We start from the raw sequence: 16,620 nt of genomic DNA on the forward strand, positions 1-16,620 counted from the left end.
CTTTGCACTAGAACAGGAGCAGGATTAAATTACTCTGACACACCCGCTATAGCAAACTGCACACCTGTAGACTACATTCACAAGAAGTGTATAAGCCACCCCTGAGTACAGTATTATAGTTTTCTGTTAATGGCTGGGTGCTTTTTTTATTTAATCCCACCCCAAATCAAACTTTTGACCCGCAAATCAGGAAATTGATTTATAAATAGTATGAAGTGGCTTCTAACAATCAATACATTATCCAATCTGCATTGTAGGTCAGTTTGATTTGGTCTAGCCCTTTGTCTTTTCTTTATTGGCTTTGTAATTACTCATTAATTAATGGATTATTTCCGGTGTGCGATCAGTTCAACTGTAGAAGGAATATCAGTCAGGTTTTGCAGTATTGCAGTGTGTATTATGAATGCTGCAGTGCTTTCTAATACAGTGTAGTGTCGGTGTGTTACATGCATACTGCTGTATCATCACAGCTTCTGACAGACCTACGCTACAGCTTCTCATTTAAACTCGGAAGTATTAAATGTGTGATCAACCATAAGGGATTCATCCTCTCGATATGTCATCTCAGCTCAAGACATTCTTCCTCGGCTGTGGCTCTGGATGCGATGCACATCAGTGCGATCTCAGAAACTGTATACAAAGGCCCTTGGCAGTCACTCAACCCTGCCTCCTCATTCCCCATTCTGTTTCATGTGCCAACCTCTGGCCTGCCTGTTTGACAGCGTTCACGCGGCACAAACATGGGTTCTCAGTGCTGTCGGAAACTCTCCGCTGTGAAGGATGCTAACAGCAGTGGTAATTGATCATTAAAAGGAAAATGGAATAATAATTCAAGGGCAGAGGGATCTCACCCTTTGAAAGGTTGGGTTTAACCTGAGTTCCCGGAGGATCTGTGGAAATATCATGCTCTCCAACAGGACCTTTTGTGTTTGCGTGCTTTTGAATGTGAGAAGTGTGTTGGTGATGTTGCCAGACTGGACACAGTTCTACCAGTAGGCTTCACACAGGCCCGGGCTGTCGGATCAAAGAGCATCCTGGGAAGCACCGTTCTTCTCCGCAGTGTCAGCGGTCAGTGTGGAGGAAGTGACACCGATACAGTCCTTGTAGGATTCAGGTCTCGAGCTTTGCTTGAAGTTTCTCCATCATTAACCCGAACATAAACCATCAGAGACACAGGAAGTGAGAAGATTTGTTTTATTCATATTCAAGTTTTTTTTCTTTTGTAGCCATAGCCATTCTATCTGGAAACATAAGCGATATATAAAATAGATGTTATATAAAATTAAAAACTATAAACTTTCTTTTTCTGCTAATGAACAAAAGGGTTTCCTGCAGAAATCGCAGTCACATTGTACACAATAGAGATTGAATCCCCATATTGAAAATAAGATTTCTATTGAAGCAGAGTATTAGTTACTAGAAATACCAAAATAAGCTGTCCTGTGATCTCAAATCTTGTAATATATTATAGTTATATAATAAAGGGAGAGTGTAGCCAATGAAACCCACAGGTTTGTGAGCAGTTTTCTACTCTTATACTGCGTGTGATTCCAATATGGGTACAGTTTTACCATACTGTTGTTTTTATAAGGAAGAAGAATATAATGTACAAAAGGGTGCTCCTATACAGTGGATATAAAGCCAACTTCTGTCAGCTACTAGAGCATTAACCCTATTGGCTATCTAATGATAATGCCACCTAATTTATCAAGGACAACTCACCAGAGTGCAATACATTCCACATCTCTTGCAAAGAGAGAAAGAAAAAGAAAAAAAAGCAATGAGAGAACTTGAAATGTGAATTTCCAAACTAAAATGGGCACTTAGCTGTTTGTAGAATTGAATAACTTAATTTTCTCTTTTAAAAAGAAGGAATTACACGATGATGAGCAGAGCTAAATAAATCTGGCAATGTAGCTTGATTATAAATTCACAATAAAAGCCTTTCTGATTATATATTTGAATATGTAATAATAATAATAATAATAATAATAAAGTCCTTTTGCATCATCCTATTGAGTCAAACGCACGGCAAGTCCCAGACAGACAGTTCCCAGACATTTTGTGTGTGGTGTGCGTCGTTCTCACTCCTCTTTGTAAAGAAAGGCCTTTGTGTTGACTATCGGGCGACACAGAGGAGAGAACAACGGTGGAACACAAACACGGCGAACAAATTGACAACGAAAACCCGACAGCGACTGCGGCATCTGTGATAATTATCTCAGGATTATCTCTGAGGAGCAAACAAAAACAGGATATCCTCGAATCGCGCGCAGATTAACGGCAGGACTGGATGACGTGAGATCAAAGCTTCCCTTTGTTTTTATCGACAGATAGTCAGATACTGGAGAGAAAAAAGCAGTGCTGAGCATTGTAAAGACACGAAACAACACGTCACACACAAACAGATGAGAAGTGCAGTGTGCTGATGTGGAAGTAGGCGTCTTCCCAGAGCAGTGTGTTGATGCCCTCCAGGAACCCTTTCAGGTCCCAGGAGACTTGTTTAACTGTGTTTTGATGTGTGTATTGTTCACTGTGTGCTGCTGTGCTGTGTCATGACACAAACCCTCCACAGGGGGCAGTCTGCACCAGAGTTATTGTATCCAAGCAGGCTGGGGAAGATCTGACTCAATCTTGTTCATCTGTCAGTCCAGAGCTGTGCGGGGTTACTTTAGTATGGCTGGCATGCATTTCATTCATCATCGTTTCTTTATTGATTTGCTATCCCGTTTTAAGAGAAAGCAGAAGCCACACACACGGTTATATCCACTGTCGTTCCCACACGCGTGCACAGGCAGCTTTGCCGAAGCTAAAGATCTATCAGTTCTGATATTCCTGCCCCAGTGCGCTGATACAGAGGCTGAGGTTGTGTGGCGTGGATTGAATTCACTGCCTTGCTCTATTTCAATATACAGCTCGAGCCATTCAGGCCCTGGTAGCTGTATAAACCCCAGGCACCTGAGACTGGTGAAATGCTGAAGCAAGCTCCGGGTCTTAACGAATGGTTTCATATCAAAGGAACGCCTCGTCCGCCTTCTGTGTTGTACTGTGAGCGCTGAACCGCCGTCAACGCTCGCTCTGGCGTCTCGGATGAGTTATTCGATAGCTGTCTCCATGCTGGGAGGCAGGCCGGGTCGCTTCCAGCTCCCAGCTTCCCCCAGTGGCACCGTCACGGCACAGGGGGATCGCTGGCACTCGGTGGACTGGGAGAATGCCAATTAACACCTAGGAAAAGCAAAGTGTGTGTGACGCCTGTTGTGGGAGTATATGAAGTTATTTTGGGCGAGAAAGACAAACGAAAATCAATTGGAGAGCAGGTATGAATGTCATCCACGCGTTCCGTGCAAAGAGCAGTCATCTCTGTTTCGGTTCACCTTCAATTACAGTTGCTTTTGTTGGACAGCTGCCTGCATGAAAGGAAATCACCTGTTTGTGACCCTATAGTTGTGCTTCGGGTTAATACAGACGCCTCACCGCCTCAGTTACAGCAGAGTTGGGTCTCCTGCGATCCTCAGACACACAGATACGGAGAGATCTCTGCTCTTACTGGGGGCCGAAAGCGCTGGGAATCACTCAGACGTACAGTGAGATCGATAGCCCTACTTAAGCGAACACGTTTGACGTCAGTGTGTTTCCGAGGCAGACCTGGTAGTCAATAAGCTGGTGTTTTAATTTCATATTAATGTGCAATTTAAATGCTGTTGGCATAAGCATGGTTGTAAATAATTATCTCTGTTGCCAAGGTCACACTAAAGCAATAGACTTCATCTGTGTCTTTCGGTGTGTCTGTGCAGATTTCCGTTACTTGGCAGACTTCATCTCGGTCTAATTGAGAGGCAATAAAACACTCTTATCTCACAGCTGTTGTGCAGTGTTCACACACACTTAATAGATATGTGAACCGACATGTTGCAAATATTGTGTAAATGACATCTTTTCATCAAATCAAAATCAGCATAATCGATGTTGGTTTAGGTTTGCATTTGGACCTTGTATTTTTAATTAGGGTGGTTTAATTGGCTGAATTTACATGTGTAATAACCAGAGCAGGTGGCCAGACAGACACACTGGAAGGAGATCAGAGGAGCAGCTGGGCACACCTGGCAACATCTGGACACACCTGGGCACGGTCTCACAAATACTGCATCCGCATTCTGTAACTTTACTTATTTCTTATTGTTGTTGTTGTTGTTGTTGTTGTTGTATTAATTTATTCTGATGCAGGGAGTTTTGTATTAAACAGATGTTATTTTAAAAGGCCGTTTTAAGAATCTCTTCTCAAGCGGTTCTTCCGATAAAATGTTTGTGGTGTAAGACTGTTCAAAATAAACGAGTTAATTGACTTCCTTTGAGATGTCTAAACCTGCTGTCACACAGGGCCGCTCCTCGCGTGTCACGTGTGCGGCGGAGTGACGGCGAAACAGTGGCGGGAAGGAGAGGGATAATCCCCTGCCAGGGAGGTGTAAATGAAGGGATGAATCCTCAGGTAGTTTGACTTGGCTTATGCTCGACAATGTGCGCCCGAAATCGTCGAGCAGAGACAGTGGGTCTGCTCTCTTGTGAACGTGAGGCAATTTAGAAGATGAGAGACAAAAACAAAACAAACAAACAATAATAATGATACAAAACTCAGACAAATAATGTCTCAATGTGTCAAACTAGCAGTACAACAATGTGCGCTAAGACAAAAATGCTTCCTCACACACTTCTAACCTACGGATGAAGCTTTTTACTTCAGAAGAGACTGTGCCTGAAAGAGCTATTAAATACCATTCATAGAGATGGCTCAGGTATGCGAGGGCAGTAACCACAGGGAACAGGGACATGGGAACAGTTGAAACAAATAGTTGATGGTTTCAAAAATCGAAATATATGAGAGAGAGACCTGCTTCTGTCCTTCAGATCTTGTTATGCCTATTTTTTTGCTCCCAACAAATTGAAAATAGTAAGTTCTGTCCTGGAGGTAAGGTCCTGTATGTCGCTTTGGTATGGAGACCCCAATAAGCACGGCCCTCCTGTGACGAGACAAGCAGTGTTCGGTGAAGCTCAGCAGCCCGGTACCGTATCGGGAACACTGCCTTGGCCGCCAGGAGTCAGCCGTGCCACCCACTTCTCCGTGGAATACCGACACGGGGAGACTCAGCGCCACACAGCCGTCAGTACCGGCAGTGACCTACGAGCCCTGTTTCTGTCAGTCCCCCCAAAGGATGGGTCAGTCCAGTCCAGTCGAGCAGATAACAAACACACCAGAAGTCAAAGGCAGATCCACGAATCGGCTGGCTGGGAGGGGCGATTGTACGGCAGGTTTTTCAGATATGCTATGTATGACAGGCAAAGGTTTTTGCCCCAAAGTGTACAAAGTGCACAATTTCTGAGAAAGGAAAAATCAAATCGGACATTATACAAAAATGGCACGTTTCTGGTTCCGCTCTCGGTACGGGTTCTGCCACTTCTATAGCTCTGTCGGAAAGCAGTTTGTTTTTCCTTCCCCAAAAGGTTTGCGCAGGCTGCACTTTGCAGTAAAAACCTCTATCAATCCATCGAAGATAGCAACCCAATCTCTCTCCCCCCAGCCAAAGTTCGTGGTGCGTGCCGTTCCACACGAGAAAACAGCGTCGCCAGACTCGGCCTCGTCTCCTCACCTCAAGGGATGTGCTTTCGTTCAGACCATAAGGAACTTTAGGCTGGTTACTTATAACTGTGCGCCAGAGAAGGAGCTCAGGAAACCCAAACAACAGCCCTCCATGACTGTGGACACCAGCAGTAGAGAAGGTGGGATTTTGACTTGAATCCCTTGCTACCATTTGTAAGGGAGAAGTCTTTTTTTAAGGCCATTAAAATGAAACTGTCTTTCTCTGGTTCGCTCCTTTGTGAGCACCCAGTCTGTTTCTCTGTCCACTCTTCCACAGTGGGTGAAGACCCCTCTATGATCTTCTACAATAAAGCCCACTTCTTCATCAGCTGGACAAACCCATATCCAAAAGCACATCCTCAGATCCCACTCCCCAGACCCCCGGAAACAGAGACATTAAAGAAATCACCCAAGTAAAGAGTCATTAGATCATCTATAAATATAGGCAAAGAAACGAGTAGTAAGCAGGTAGGCACCGCAGATGGTTTGAAGGCCAGGGGCCGGCTGGGGGGGACGTGTGTGTCCTGGCGAGTGGTCGGGTCAGTACCGGGGTCAGTTTAGGAACTCGGCCGACAGGCTCCGGCTGCACCGGGCCGAGCGGAACTTGAGTTCGTGATAGCACTGGACGAAGCTGTGGTAGATGAAGGTGATGGGCAGTGCCAGGAGGACGATGCCACTGACCACACAGACCCCTCCCAGCACCCTCCCGGGCATGGTGATGGGGTACATGTCTCCATAGCCAACGGTGGTCATGGAGATAATAACCCACCAGCAGGCGGCAGGGATGCTGGCGTAGTCCTCGTTGCCCATCTCCAGGTCCAGGCCGTGCTCCAGCAGCTGCGACAGCGCTCCGAAGATGGCCATGGCCACGCAGATGAACACCAGGAGCATCACCATCTCCCGGTAGCAGCGTTTCAGTGTCAGGCCCAGCGTCTGCAGCCCCAGGAAGTGGCGCGCCAGCTTGATGACCCAGAAGATGCGCATCATGCGCAGCACCCGCAGGGTGACGCCAGCGCGCTGCAGCTGCGAATTCTCGCCCGTCAGCACGGTCATCAGCACCGAGATGTAGTAGGGCGTGATGGCCAGCAGGTCGATGATGTTCAGGGGCCGCCGCACGAACTCGCACTTGTCCTTGGACACGATGAAGCGCACGATGCACTCCGCCGTGAACCAGCCGATGCACACCGCCTCGATGATCCTGCAGGGCCCAGCGTGGCCCGGGGGGGGAGAGAGAGGGGACAGCCTTTACTGGGAGCACTGGGACACGCGCCACGCAGCCAACTCAACATTACTCAACACAGCAGCCTCCACAGCTTTGTTTCTTCCTTATTTCAAATTGGGACTAGATAAATGTACATACAAATACATATATAGTACAGATATATGTCTATATAAAGGTAAATAAACCCAGCTGACTTTAGTATTTTAAAATTAAATTGGAGTATCAGCCCTTCAGTAGCCGTGCAATCTATTAAGCAGGATAAAGACAATACCTGCTCACAATATCTGCTCAAGACCCGGCTGAAATGAAACATGGTTCAATGGCTACTTCTCAATCAAGAAACATCAGCATAGTGCACAATTAAGAGTCTTTATTTATTTTTTAAATGTGGCTGGTGAGTATATAAAACCAGCTACGGTCCAGACACCAAGCAAAGAGCTTCCAATGGTGAAAGATTTCACAAGACTAGAAATCATGGGCAGCAACAATTCACCAGCAAATGTCAGGTCCCTTGGGTGCCGCCGGGTCCACAGACAAATGGCACCATCAATTCCCATCAGATCCCATAGGCACACAGAATACATCCACAGTATACTGAATAAATGCATTAATATGAAGACAGTATTTTAATCTCTGTCGTATTAGATGCAGGTGTTTGACTATCCCAGTGAATACAGTTCAAAATACTGTTCTCATGTCAAAAAGTAAGTTAAATGTCAGAAGTACATAAGGGTGCATCCTAGATATATTTATTTGTCACACAGTCTGAGATTAAACGTCCAACGTCAGTCTCTTTGTGTCTATAGGTCTATATGAGTTTGGCAAGGCTGATGATAAATAAAAGGTCAGGTCTCTGATTGATTTTAAATGATTAATTAATGGTTTTAATCAGGACCTTAACTGTATAGTGGTTTTCATTCCTGCAATTATCATCCTTACAGGAAGATATGACTGCTTTATAGTTTTCTCTTTTTCTTTGTCATAATAACATGGGTATTATATTAAATACCAAATGTGATAAAATATTTGAATTGCACCGGCACTCTTGTGAGATTAAACCCATCTGACTGGACCCCTTGGGCTGTAACTCCAGTCAGCCGACATTTGTAGCTTCATGCGTCTCCCATGATCACAAACCTCACCCATGTGCCGCTGCGCTGCCCCTCTGAGCGCCAGGTGTTACCCCTCACCTGGCCTGAGATCCTGAGCTGTGATTGGCTGTAAGTTTACCCCGAGCTCACCTGTCCCCAATCGCACCCACTCACACATTTACACCCTATCAAACGGGTGCAGGGGGTTAGGACTTCTGGGTCGCCTGTGGCCGGGGCCGAGTGACAATGATGGGAACAAAGACAGACACAGGGGTTAAAACACACAGGACGCGCCTACTGCGAGGAAACGGACATTGTTGGAAACGTCAAAAGCCGTAGGAAACCGGGGATCTGATTCAGTCGAAGCCAAAAAATAATAAATCTGCAAGCCTTGGACAGCATGTCTGAGGTACGAAATCTGAGACTGAGGCTCCGGTCCATTAAACACTGAGCTGACATTAGCCACCCAGATGGTTATTAAGATCTTCAGTCTTATGTCTGTGTTTTATCCTCTGGGTGCAGACTGCATCGCTGCAGAATCCTATTAAGAATAACAACATATAATTACCAACTAAATATATCTATCTTTATATAATATACTGTAACGTTTTATTATTGTTATAAAAGAGAACAGGCTGTTTTCTGGTTATGTAATTATGACGTTTCTGCCTGTACTGACTTGAAGTTGGACAATGCTAAATCAGAAACCTCTGGCTGAAGTGGTTACAGCGGGGAAAAAACGTTTTAATTAGCATTTACCGATTTACCGAAACTGATTTACTTCACGACTTTCAGTTCAGTTTCTAATTATTTCTTTGTGTATCTATTATATGCTGTATCGTGCATTCATAACCAAGGTGTCCTGCCTTCATCCTGAATATTGGCCATCAAATAAAACATTAAACATTTTACTACACAAAAGAACGTTCGATTAAAAGTGTCCTTGATGATCTACTATTAAATCTGTTTATTATTATTATTATTATTATTATTATTATTATTATTATTATTATTATTATTAGCCTATTATTTCACTGTGTAGTTTTAACGGTTGAAGGGAGCTTCGGTATATGTAGTTATTAACAGAAACCACATATTGGAGACAGTTGGGGCCGGTAAATTGTATTCAAGGGGGATCGGGGGGCCATTTTCATGTCTTAAACAGCTCCCCGCTGAAATCCGCTTGCTTTCTGCATCGGGCAGGCTTTGAGTTGAAACTCGAGCTGTGAGACACACGGCCTCTCCTCCGGGCTCAGCCAGGTCCCTCCTGCCAGACAGAAGAAGACCAGGGTCTCCGAGTGGCCCCAAGGCCCCTGTGCGTCATCTCTGTCCAGCGGTGCGGAGGTCCAGACACCACCGATGCTGTTGATGTCGTCGAGCAGAAACACGGGCTTGTGGGTCTCCCTCCCTCTCTAAGTGCACTAGTGTCTCAGAGTGGCCCCAGGTCCCCTGTGGGGCATCTCTGTCCAGCTGTGGAGACACTACCGATGCCGCGGCCGATGCGCTTCTTGTGCTCCGGGTTCATTCCCCCTGATCGATGCCTGTCTAAGTGCACTCAGACCGCCGCTTCAGACCCCAGTGATGGGTGAGAAAGCAGCTGGATTAAATTTTAATGCACACTTTGTTGTTCCGGCATCTCTCGTATTTTTTCAAGCACGCAGGTCTTTAAAGGAAAATACAAAAATAGAATTTGAATGCGATATAGAGAGAGAGAGAGAGAGAGAGAGAGAGAGAGAGAGAGAGAGAGAGAGAGAGAGAGAGAGAGAGAGAGAGAGGGAAATGCAGTGCGAGGTCTCGAAACGGTTCACGGAGAGAAAGAAAGGATGAAAGAATCAGGCCGACGGCGTTTCATGTACTTCTTACCTCTTTCTTATGTATTTAAATATTTATATATTTATTTATTTATTTGCTTAGTTATGTGTTTGCTAGTTTCTATGACTACTAATCTCTTTAGATTGATAGGCTGATTCGACTGATTTGGTCGAAATTATTTTATATCAACGTTTCAATTTATTATAATAATAATAATAATAATAATAATAATAATAATAATAATAGTTATATCAATTGTTGGCGTTTTCCTTAGAACGATTTCGGGGAACACATTGAAACATAAACACAGGAAGACACTAAATCACTGTTAAACCAACGTTTGATTGTTAGAAAATACACGAATGACTGATGGCTTTTGTATTTGATTTGATTCAGATATATAGAGAGAGATCTAGTGTGGCGTACATTTAAATTCTGAAAAATAAAAGACAGAAAAGTCGTGAATACTGACACAGAAAAGACAGGAGAACATTAGACATTTGACAATGACTTTCTGCGGTACTCAAGACAAGGCTCATGAATAGCACTCCTATAGTCACAGATCCATCTGATGTGTGCAACCAGACCGTCTCTGGAAACATCTGTGTACATACATGTGCTTGACAATAAAGCGCACATCGGCTGTTGTCTAAAAACAACACATGCAATCCCAGTAAAGTGTAATGGTTTGTATCATTACAATTTCGATTTGAAAATGTGTCTGTGAAAGCCAAATTAGCGGTCATGTAATCTCGGTCAGATGCGCGTTTCTGTTAGCCTATATAGCGCCTTTCTCTGGAATTGTGCAGACCCACATTCTGCTTCCATAACACCCGTCAATCACTACTGAAACCAGGTCATTGAAGAGCAGGCGCCGTATCTACCGTTTTGGGTGCGTTTATGCGTTTGAGAACCCTGCTTTTTATTGTGTTGTCTGTTTTTGCTCTTCATACCTGCATCGTGAAAGAGTACAGGTTTCCTAACACCATCTCTGTTCTTTTAAGCATGACAAGTGCTTGTTACGGATGGTGGATGTGTTGTCCTAATCACTTATTCGTATTGCTTTTTGGGAAGTTCAGATGAAAATGCTAATTTTAGTAATACAAAGTATTGCACCTCGACGGAAACATTCTTGCATATTGTGTGCATGCCTAGATCATGTGTGCGTGCGCATTTCAGTCAAGTAACAGGATGGACCAACACTTTGAATCTGCTTTAGCAATTCTCAACAGACAAACTGTGTTCAAAACACCCGACAGAGTGAAGGCAAAACATCAGCAACCATGCATTGGAATGAAATAAGATATAAATACCCTGATGGATCCATTAATGTGTCTGTGTACCTGTGCTCCTCCACGCTGTTATTCTCGGCGGTCTTCCAGTCCGGCAAGGTGCTGGCGCACAGTATCACCATGGACACAATCACGAAAATCACGGACACTGAGGCCAGGATCTGCGCCGCCACGGACGAGGTGGGCTCCTCAAAGGTCCTGCGCATCCTTTCCAGCCACTTGGTGCTCCCCCTACCCGGGCTCTCCAGCTCCTCCTCGGCCCTCAGCTCGTCCTCCGTTTTGGGGTCCTCCTCGGAGTAGTAGGTGTAGGTCTCCGACATCCTGTCGTCCAGGCGCCGCTGGCAGCAGAACTCCAGGTGCGAGCTCTCCAGCCCCCAGTAGAGCATCTCGTTGTAGAAGGAGAGCTCGCACATCTGCGGCACGAAGCGCAGCTTGCCGGACTTCACGTAGAGCATGATGAAGCCAAACGCCTCCGAGTGCCGGTCGAAGAAAAACTCGTTCCTCTCCCGGTCGTAGTCGTCGCAGACCTCCAGCACCTCTTTCTCCGACGCGCAGCTGTGCAGCCGGCTCACTCTCCTCAGGGGGAAATCCTTGATCACGTCCCTGGGGAACGCGTACTTGGTGCCACCCACATTCAAGATGCAGATGCTCTTTCCAAACTTCATTTCGGAGCAAGTTTGCGCAAAGCCCCGCTGCAGTGAACTGTGAAAGGACCCCCCTCTAGTTGGAGCGCACTTGAAAAGAGGGGGGACTTTTCCTCAGGTCGACATCTACCTTAACCGTCATACTTTTCTGTTTTTTTGGTTTGCTCCCCCCCTCTCCAAATGCAGTTTCAGGTCACCATGTAAGTTTCCAGGCCAGGCGCGATTTGAAGGGGGGTCACCAGCAGACCAGTCATTGTTTTTCCGCTCGGAATCGCAGGCGCTGGGCTGGCGCAGATGGAGAGGAAAGTCACTTCCACACAGCGCCTCTCTCGCCGGCGTTGCGTCTCGCTGCCAGGCTGGGTTGTGGCTCTTCTCTCTCGCTGTCTCTCCCCCTCAGCTCCAGCAGGCAGCTCTGAGCATGATGTCACAGATCGGCACGCCTCCACAACCCCCTGGAAAAGTGGCTCAACTTGCAAACCGCTTTACGCGCCTTGGAAACCGTGTTAACAGGTGTTGTCATACATGCACAGGTGTTGATTTATATAACGCGTTGTGGTTTTTTTTATTGGATTTGTTTCATATTTCGTATTTTTCTATTTTGATTCTGTAATGGCTCTATCTCCTGTTCTTAGTAATGCTGGATACGTGCCATGGCCGTGCGCAAAAATCTGGGGACGCTCAGTTTGTGACACGGATGACTGTGTGGATGGCTGGTGCTTTTGGAGTTGCAGTGAGAAGTTATCACACTAAATGAATCCATGTATAATAGGCGGAGTCGAAGTATTACGCATCTCCAAATGCTAATAGCCTGCCATCAACCAACTTGACAGACGGGAGCAGGAGTAGTGTTGTTCATTAGTCCGCATGGCGTTGTGTAACAGTCTTTGTTTTGCGTCTTGCAAGCTGCCAATGACACGTTGTGCCAGGAATTAATACGGCGCTTTCTTCTTAATTAATTGTTCACTGATTGTCCTTTTAGTTTCGAATTAGAAGTCAAATGAAATTACAGTTCAGCTGCACCATCTGGTAATCGTCTCATAGATCATACAGGCGGCGCCTTTGCAATACTGATGATGGGCAATTTTTACTCGGTGGGAAAAGTTCATTAGGTTTAACTGAACCGGTCAATGTGCATTTACACATGCGCACATCTAACCATCAGAAAGGACTCTTGTTCCCAAGCGTGGAAACTGAGAAAATAACGCTCAGGCAGATATATTTTCTCTCTGTTTTGTATTTGAATTAGTAATTCAGTGGTTCCCAAACCAGTGTTGGGGACCACTGCTGTAGTCGAGGAATATAGAGCAGCATAGGTTTCTGACCGCTAGAGGTGGCATTTATTAATACTGTCATCGGTTTACCTGCACTGGGGAAGATAAGAAGCTCAATTTCCCGATGACGTAGACTGGGTCAGCACTACATAACCAAATTGCCAAATCACGAACACTAGCCCATGTCTGACTATTCAGTTCTGTGGATTGTTGTCAGCTCCCTTGAGCAGAAGGATCTCAGCGTAGATCCCATGTTACAGTTAGTTATTAATACACTTCTCACAGCTTTGCTTTATGAGTTGTAAGAGTCCCAGGACTCTCCACCAAGCCTGCACAAGGGAACGACCATGTCTTCTGTTTCATTTAGTACCACATGGGACTGGGAACAATGGGAACGTCCCTGTCTTAAAAACAAAGCTTCCTGTACGGTCTGTAATGTAAAGGATTTAATCTGAGGGTGCATGGTGCCCAGTCAAAGATTCAAACTGTGTTAATTGTCCGTAAAAACCAGGCAAGCCTATAATCTTGTGGTGCAGTGCGTGTTGTTGTGTAATTTGGGAGGAGGAATGAAGGAGACACACTCACTGAAAAAGCTCATGTACTCGGGCTACAATGTGAAACATAAGTATTCGGTAATGTGATGTAGCAGTAACAGGTAGTCATTTAGTGAAGGAAAACATTACTCAATAAGACCAGTTAGCATTAAGTAGAAGTCAGCCAAAATGGTGCCATCAAGTATTGGTTTTATCATTTGTGATTGATGGGTGTGGGTTTAGGTTTTCGCTAAATTCAAGCCTTGGTTTTATCGAATCTATACATTCTTTAAATGCAGCACTGGGACATTTTTGCCTAGTTGGCACATCTAGGGCACACAGTGACACAACAAAGAAATAAAATTGCCACTTAGCCGAATGTGCTGCAGAACAATTCTTGAAAGCATGTCTCCCTCTGAGACGCTGACGTGCTGCGCTGCCTTGCGGTCCAATTAAACACATTGATTGGGGAGAGAACATTGAAAGTTTGTTTTTCGTGATTTGAACATGTTCAAATATAGATGGCTCTCATACATTCAGATCTTCAAACTGCCAATCCAACAATTTCACTCTCAGTACAGTGAAATTCATTTATGTTTAATTTTTTCATTTTTGGACTTAAAGGAGATTAATTTGTTGATGGAGCAGTATCCTAACCTTCTGTATGCTCTTATTATAAGGACCTTCTCATAGATTTAATGCTTTCAAAATACAGTCTTGTCTTTAGGATTATAGATGCAGTTTTATGCTAAAGAGAAGACAAGAACGTCTGTAAGAATGTATGTTTTGGAGACAACAGTGTCACCAATCTGGCTGGACAGAGGGGTTCATAGAAAAAAGATGGAATCTCTGCTCAGAACAAAGTGACACAAACAGTGAAAAATGTTTCTATATGTATAATATTTTATAGAGCTGCATTCCTTTTTTGCACAAACCATAACTGGCAGTTGCTTTGATAATTTCTATCCTCCCAAAGTTGTGCAGCCAGTTGTAGTTACGCCCAAATGACTAATTGCACACCTGCACTGATGCACTCCTGCGTTCTCAACACGCGTGCCTCCGCCAGCTCTCCTGTGCGATTCAGGAAGGCCTCGGCTGAGCTTTGGTGCCAAGCGGGGGACAGACGCACAACTCTGGTGATGCTCTGTGGTGCGGGGCCAGTCTGTATTGATGGCAGCTGGGCTGTGGTGGTCATCTGAGGATCTTCTGGCTCGCTCCAGCTCCACTGGCCTCTGGTAGAGCTCTCCCCACATGGGCTCCACAGCTGGGAACCCCAGGACATGCAGCTGGCGAACAGCACAGCCTGGACTCAGCAGCCTCTCTGTTGTAGCAGAAGCCTAGCTGTGTGACTGCAGATGCTGGAGGAGCCTATTTCTAATGCAGTTTAATAACATACAGTGAGGGAAAAAAGTATTTGATCCCCTGCTGATTTTGTACGTTTGCCCACTGACAAAGAAATGATCAGTCTATAATTTTAATGGTAGGTGTATTTTAACAGTGAGAGACAGAATAACAACAAACAAATACAGAAAAACGCATTTCAAAAAAGTTATAAATTGATTTGCATGTTAATGAGGGAAATAATCTTGTCCCTGACATCCTTGGACAGCTCTTTGGTCTTGGCCATGGTGGAGAGTTTGGAATCTGATTGATTGATTGCTTCTGTGGACAGGTGTCTTTCATACAGGTAACGAGCTGAGAATAGGAACACTCTCTTAAGTGCGTTTTTCTGGATTTTTTTGTTGTTATTCTGTCTCTCACTGTTAAAATACACCTGCCATTAAAATTATAGACTGATCATTTCTTTGTCAGTGGGCAAACGTACAAAATCAGCAGGGGATCAAATACTTTTTCCCCTCACTGTATTGAGATAAACTGGAACTCTTGAATGTGAATAGATAGAAAAGAAACTGCATGTTTAGTTTTGCATGACAGGTTGTTTAAAGTGCAATATCCTCATTGATGTGTATGTTCTGGGTTTCCCTCGTTAGAGTAGGACAGTGGAGAGGATGCTTAAATCCGGGAGATTCTGCTTTTCCTATCAGATGATCCATATTTTCCATATGGAGAATATTGGTACAGATTTATTACTGTGCTACCAGGATGTAATTGCACTCTTAAAAAATCCCATCTGTTGAAATACACACAAGATATATATCAAAGACGTGTCCTATAGAGTTCCCAGAATGCACTGATAAAACAGCTGGTTCACCAGTGATATTATCAGTTTTGTGATACCTTTATTAATTTAGCTATTTATTGCGCTTATACATCGATCGAATCTTCTGGAATGGACCGGCTGTCACCACTGTCAGTATTTGATTAATAATAATGTCTATCCTGTTCCTCTTCTTTATTTTCTTCCTGGAATCAAATGTTTTCTTCTGATTAAATAAAATAACAAAAATAATATATACTTGCCAAAATGGCTAAAGTGACAGCCTGGCGTATTGAATTGGTTTGCAATTTATAACCCAGAACATGAAATCGTAAAGATCAATGTTTTAAATTCTGCAATTCAGAGAAAAGTGGGCTTGAGTTGGAGTCCCGTTGTCTGCCAACACATCTACACAAAAAGAACAATAAATCATATAAAATAAATACATTCACAATAATGAACACACAAAGACCCAGCACCACAACCACCAAAACAAAATATAAAACAATGACTCGTTCGGGTATCATAGTGAGGTGTCAATCCCACACAAAGTGCAGGGGTCATGTTCGTATGGCAAGTTATCATTTAGAGATATCTTCAATTGCATTTCAAGATATATTTAAATAATGTACAGATATCTTTAAATTAATTTGAGATCACATTTAACTCAATTTAGATATCTGGAATTATTTTAAAGATATCTAGAATACATTTAAAGATATCTTTATTTCTTTTCGAGATGACTTCCTGATCATTTCAAGATGTCTGTAAATGACTTCCTGTATGTTGTGTGAGATCATCTCTTCCTGTTTACTCTTTCAGTGACACAGACATGAATAAACACGTAAACAGGAAGTGATAATCTTGGGCTGCAAACAGGAAGTCATTTGCCGATATCTCAATGATTTGCAGATATCTGTAAATGAACAGGAAGTCATTTGGAGATTATTATTATTTATTTATTG

The 16,620-nt window shown here is 44.0% G+C and overlaps 1 protein-coding gene across 1 annotated transcript; it reads right to left on the reverse strand.

The window, feature by feature from the left end:
* Window positions 1-1,180: 1,180 nt before the first annotated feature.
* On the reverse strand, window positions 1,181-12,112 carry kcng3 (potassium voltage-gated channel, subfamily G, member 3). Its single transcript, XM_066696884.1, has 2 exons — window positions 11,071-12,112; window positions 1,181-6,830 (listed from the first exon to the last, which is right to left on the reverse strand). Exons 1-2 carry the CDS (start codon window positions 11,712-11,714, stop codon window positions 6,185-6,187), a joined length of 1,290 nt encoding a protein of 429 aa, XP_066552981.1. The 5' UTR covers window positions 11,715-12,112; the 3' UTR covers window positions 1,181-6,184.
* Between the last annotated feature and the right edge of the window lie 4,508 nt (window positions 12,113-16,620).

This window comes from Amia ocellicauda, chromosome 23 (assembly GCF_036373705.1).
Source record: "Amia ocellicauda isolate fAmiCal2 chromosome 23, fAmiCal2.hap1, whole genome shotgun sequence".
In the NCBI taxonomy this organism is placed as follows: domain Eukaryota; kingdom Metazoa; phylum Chordata; class Actinopteri; order Amiiformes; family Amiidae; genus Amia; species Amia ocellicauda.

Bases quoted from the DNA above. Each gene is read 5' to 3' on its own strand.
- kcng3 (XM_066696884.1), bottom strand. From the start codon at position 11,714: ATGAAGTTTGGAAAGAGCATCTGCATCTTGAATGTGGGTGGCACCAAG. The intron at 6,831-11,070 runs GTATTTATATCT...TGGGCCCTGCAG, and splicing joins ACATTAATGGATCCATCAGG to GATCATCGAGGCGGTGTGCA.